A 4700-nucleotide genomic window follows, 5' to 3' on the forward strand; every position below is an offset into this window, starting at 1 on the left:
CTCACCCTCTGTCCTAAAAGCTGCCATCTGATGCAGGCTCCAAACAGTGAAATCACTACTTCCAGGTCGGGATTGCTGTGCCATTGCATGCTATTTTCATGTTAGCCTGTGGTCCTGGTCCCCGCTGCCAGTTGTGCGGTGGCGTGGCTGGATCTCAAGTCTTGGGTGTAGCCGGTTGGCATTGCTAAGGGAATGTATGTCCATGTCTGCCCCTTTCCTTCCTTGCAAAGTCAGGCAGGCCCAACCTAAGCAAACTGACCTCTGCTGAAACCCAAAAAGAAGCTCTGCGCAGGCAAACAAGATGGGCTGAGGCCTCTCAGCGACGGGCAGTGTCTCGGTATCTCTCCCGGCGCTAACCCCGGGCTGCTCCCTTCCTCTTTGTGTAAATTTGTTTTTTCTCTCATGTCAGCCTAAATGTTCCTCCCATAGGTAGCCTAGTCGCACAGCTGGAACCTATCTGATGTTCGTTACCAGAGTGGAGAGGAATGCCATGATCGCTTCAAGATGTGCTGTCAATTGAGAGGGCCCAAGCACTGGGGGAGAAGAAAGGGGCAGTCCGGGCTGTGTGTGTTAGACTAGCCGTCTCCCCGGGAGCAAAGGAGGGGATCCGGCTCCCCCAGCCTCTGCTCCCGTCACTTTGGGGGAGCTGCCTGGGAGGGGTTCGGAGGAGACTGGGGGCCTTCCAGGGTTTTTGATCCCTCTCTCCTAGATTTAAAAAAAAAGGAAACCACTGAGTCTCACGGGTGCCAGCCTCGCTTTCTGCATGAGGGGCACCATCGCATTGTAGACGAAGGGAAGGACTTGGAGGGACTTGTAATATTTATATGTAAAAGGAGGGAATTTTTTGTAACTATTTTTTCACCCATCATCGTGGAGCTTATTGTAATTGAAATAAAATACTTTCTATTGGGTCTGAGGCATTGTCCCTGCCTTTCATTTCATAGATTTCATAGACAATAGAGCTGGAAGGGACCTTGTGAGATCCTCGGGTCCAGCCCCCTGCCCGAGGGGCAGGAAGTCAGCTGGGGCCAGCTCACCCCAGCAAGATAAGCATCTGTCACCCCAGCAAAATCAGCACTCATTTCATGTGTGCTGAGATCCCCGTTGTCCTACAGGCACTGCTGTTCCCTGCTCACCAAGTCCAGGTGAGTAGCTCAGAGGCACTGACCGCATCGTGGGTGCTGTACGGGGGGTCAGGCCTCCTATTTCCATTGCAAGGGCAGCCATCAAGAAGCAAGAAAGTGCTGGGGCATTGGCTAAAGAGAGAATGGGAGGGGGGAATTAAAAGCCACATCGCCATTTATTTCTCTCACACTTTTTCACCGCCTCCTCCAAATTGACTTTGGATGTCCCAGACCTCTGAGCAGACAGCTGCTGCTGTTAAAAAAAAAAAAAAAAAAAAAAAAAAAAATCAACCTGCCTTGAGAAAAGCTCCCACTTTTCTTTTCCTTTCCAATGTATAATTTTCTTTCCTCACCAAAAAAAAATCCCTTTCCCATTGCACAGCTCTGGGCAGACTCAGTCCCAGGCCAGGCAGAGGTTTTATGGACAAAAGACTGCCCCTGCTTTGTACGTCTAGTATCCAGTAACCCTGCAGAGCTCCGAATGCACGGCACGTTGGCCCCACGTCACGCAGTAACCCGGGAAGGGCCTCCAGGCTTTTGTTATTTTCTGTCCTTAGCAGGATCTCACGGCTGCCTCGCAGCCCTGTAACTGCACTTGTGCAGCCCAGCATTCAAGGGTTTAAAACCCCTCCAGTCAAGCTCTCAACCTTGTTAGACTCAAGGGCCTCCTTCGGAAAATGCTGGCTCTCCGCTTTCACTCGTTCCTGGACTAGGGAAAATAATAGAGTAATTGCGCTGTTGGAAAGAACTCCGAAAGACGGGTCGGGATGGTTTTCACGCTGGATGACCAGAAGAAATCTCTGGGTTTCTCTTGTGGATCTTGTGTAGGTGTCTGTACACCTAACAGTCCTTATGCTGAATGGCACCCTGCAGCGTCCTTAAAAGGATCTCATGGCAGCCCAGGTTGAGAATCACTCCTCCAGCTCCAGCTCCAGCTCCCGCTGCCCGCTTTTAAACAGGAGCTGCAAACACTCCTCACCTCTGGCCAAGCCACCTCCATCAGACACCTAGCAGAAGGGTACAAAACCTCTCACTAGAATAGTCCCAATTTGCCTTTTTAGTTAGACACAGGTCTCACACGGGCTGCAGGATCACGTGAACAGCTGCGGGTTGCCTTTCCTTTGTGATGGCCTGTGGAACCACTCACGGCAAAGCTGTGCAAGCCATTGGCTTTTCCACTTGCTGAGAGAAAAATGAAACAAAAATGGGGGAAGAAATTTAAAAAATAAAGATTATTTGGGATCAAAGGGAATGCTTCGTTTGACCCAGAACATTGTAGGTTGGTTTGGAGTGTTTTTACAGGGTTTATCTTGCACTAGAATTGAAAGACATTTCAAAACAAAATGACGTTTTCAATGGAACAAATGACGCAGGTTGGAAATGTTGAAACAAAACATTTTGGCTTTTTCCGTTTCTTGGTTGTTTGGGGTATTTTTGCCAGCACAAGCTACTGAGTGACATGGAGAGAAATTCACACAAGTTTTAGCTAAAAAAGATCACCCCACTCCACTTCTGAGCACAGCAGCTGTCCCAAACGCATGCTGCTGGGATATTTCTCTTGTCATCCTGTGTCCAAGGGGGTGTTCATCTCAGTAAAGGGTAACTGGATCAAATGTAATGTCCTGTGCTGCGCAAGCAGTCAGACTAGATGGCCCCGTGGTCCCTTTTAGACGTAAACTCCATGGATGTCTGAAGGACCTGTGAACTGGCCTGACCTCGCATGAGAAGGAGCGATCTTGATCCAAAGATAAATATTCCCAGGGGAGGATTTGTTTGCTCACAGGAGAGAAGCAGTAAAGTGAATTGGGGAAGGAGGGTGGGAGCGGGAGTCTGCACATGGTGACCACGTTCTCACATGCATTTTTTTTTTTTTTTTTGGTAAATCTTTACATTTCTTTAATTATGTTTTAACTAATATAATTATGTTGGGGCACCTGATAAACAATCTTTGAATGTGTGCGGTGGGCAGTGCTGCTCTTAGCTCTGATGCAGACACGTGTGTATTCATTAACTGCATTTATGGTTTGCACCAAGGCTGAGGTCCTGCTGTGCTAGATGCAGGACAGGAACTAAAGCATAAGGAAATCGAGCATTACTTAGGGAACCTGTGGGATGGCTGGAAACCGAACTCAGAGTCCCAGCACGGGTCTCTAACCATACGAGCCTCCCTGCTTGCCAGGATCTATGACCCAAGAGCAACCTTTTGCAAGAGGTTCAGCCAGTATCAGTCACAGCATCTTTCATGAGGAAAGATCTGAGCTGAGTTGCAAGCATTGATGTGCCCCAGGGTTCCTATAAGAAAGCTCCCAAACCCCATCCGGCTCTCCTGGTCTCCTTCCTCTACCTATTTCTCCTCTGGCTGAGAAAAGATGAGCTTTGCAAGAGATATAATAACCATGGCCTCTCCCTGTGCATTGGAGGAAGTGAATTCTAGAGACAGAGGCTCCTGGCTGCAAGGCCAGACTTTCATCACTAGCTGAACGCACATTGTGCTTTGGCTGAAGGGAGAGGAAAAGTTGCTCTCAGCAGGGAACTTCCTGAGCTGCCCACACAAGGCAGCTTGTCCTGAACACAGACTATTGCTGTTTAGATTGGCTCCAAAGCAAAACATCTTGTGTCCCTTATTAGGGCTTGGCTCTGTCCTGGCCCCCGTATTTTTCTATAGTCCACCAGCACTGGATGTTTCCAGACATTAAATTGCCCATCTGCTAGTTAATTAAAGTTCTGTTCAACTTTTCCGGCTTGATCTATGGCTCATAACTTCAATGACATTGGGAAGTCTGTCTCTAATTTTCTCCCTAAATGTCCTTATTTATAATGCTGGCTGGAATAGATTACTGCCACCTGAATAGTGTAGGGTAACATTAGATAGTGGGGGGGACCTAGTTAAGTCAGTATATTTGTGAAGGGAATCCAGGTGTAAATCAATACCAAAAGCTAGCTAGCTAAAACAGCAATCCTGCTTCACACATGACCTTCATAAAGGTTGGATTTAACTCCTCAGATTTTGTATCAGAACCCAATTGCTACTCACAATGGATCAACCCCTCAGCTGGTATAAATTGGCATTGCTTCATTGTCATCAGTTAGAGAGAGAAGAGGTAGGATAAATCCCCAAGATTGTTACAGTAGCTCAGCCCTAGACCCAGTCTACACTCAGATGCTGGGGGGGGAGTGACTTTTTTTTTTTTTTTTTTTTAAACCAATACAATTCTCAGCATGGATGTGGTTAATATAAAATATTATATTATAAGAGAGTTTTATACAGGGGAGCTTATTTAATTTCCCATGCAGGAAATGAATTCAGCAATGCAAGTGCTCATCTATATACTGAGTTACTCAAGAATAGCTAGTCTGCCTTGAATTCACACTCTATCTTAGTCCAGGACAACTCTCACGAGTTCTTGCGGCACTGCACGCTTTTGCACTGACAGAACTGCATCTGCACAGATTGGGGAGCTGTACTGCAATGCTATATCTACCCTGCTACTTAGGTTTAGCCCTCTGCTTTGTTCTCAGCTAACCCAAATCCTGTGAGCCACCCTGCCCCATCTGCAACTTAATTAGCAGCTGCTG

The 4700-nt window shown here is 47.3% G+C and overlaps 1 protein-coding gene across 1 annotated transcript in view; it reads left to right on the plus strand.

The window, feature by feature from the left end:
• Positions 1–917, plus strand: part of ECE1 (endothelin converting enzyme 1) — a 57789-nt gene extending 56872 nt beyond the window's left edge. Inside the window, exon 19 of the mRNA XM_025203715.1 lies at positions 430–917. Coding sequence (XP_025059500.1) covers positions 430–438 — 9 coding nt within the window. The 3' untranslated portion in view covers positions 439–917. The remainder of the gene's footprint in view (positions 1–429) is intronic.
• Positions 918–4700: the final 3783 nt, after the last annotated feature.

The sequence above is a fragment of the Alligator sinensis genome, unplaced genomic scaffold, assembly GCF_000455745.1.
Source record: "Alligator sinensis unplaced genomic scaffold, ASM45574v1 scaffold512_1, whole genome shotgun sequence".
In the NCBI taxonomy this organism is placed as follows: Eukaryota; Metazoa; Chordata; order Crocodylia; family Alligatoridae; genus Alligator; species Alligator sinensis.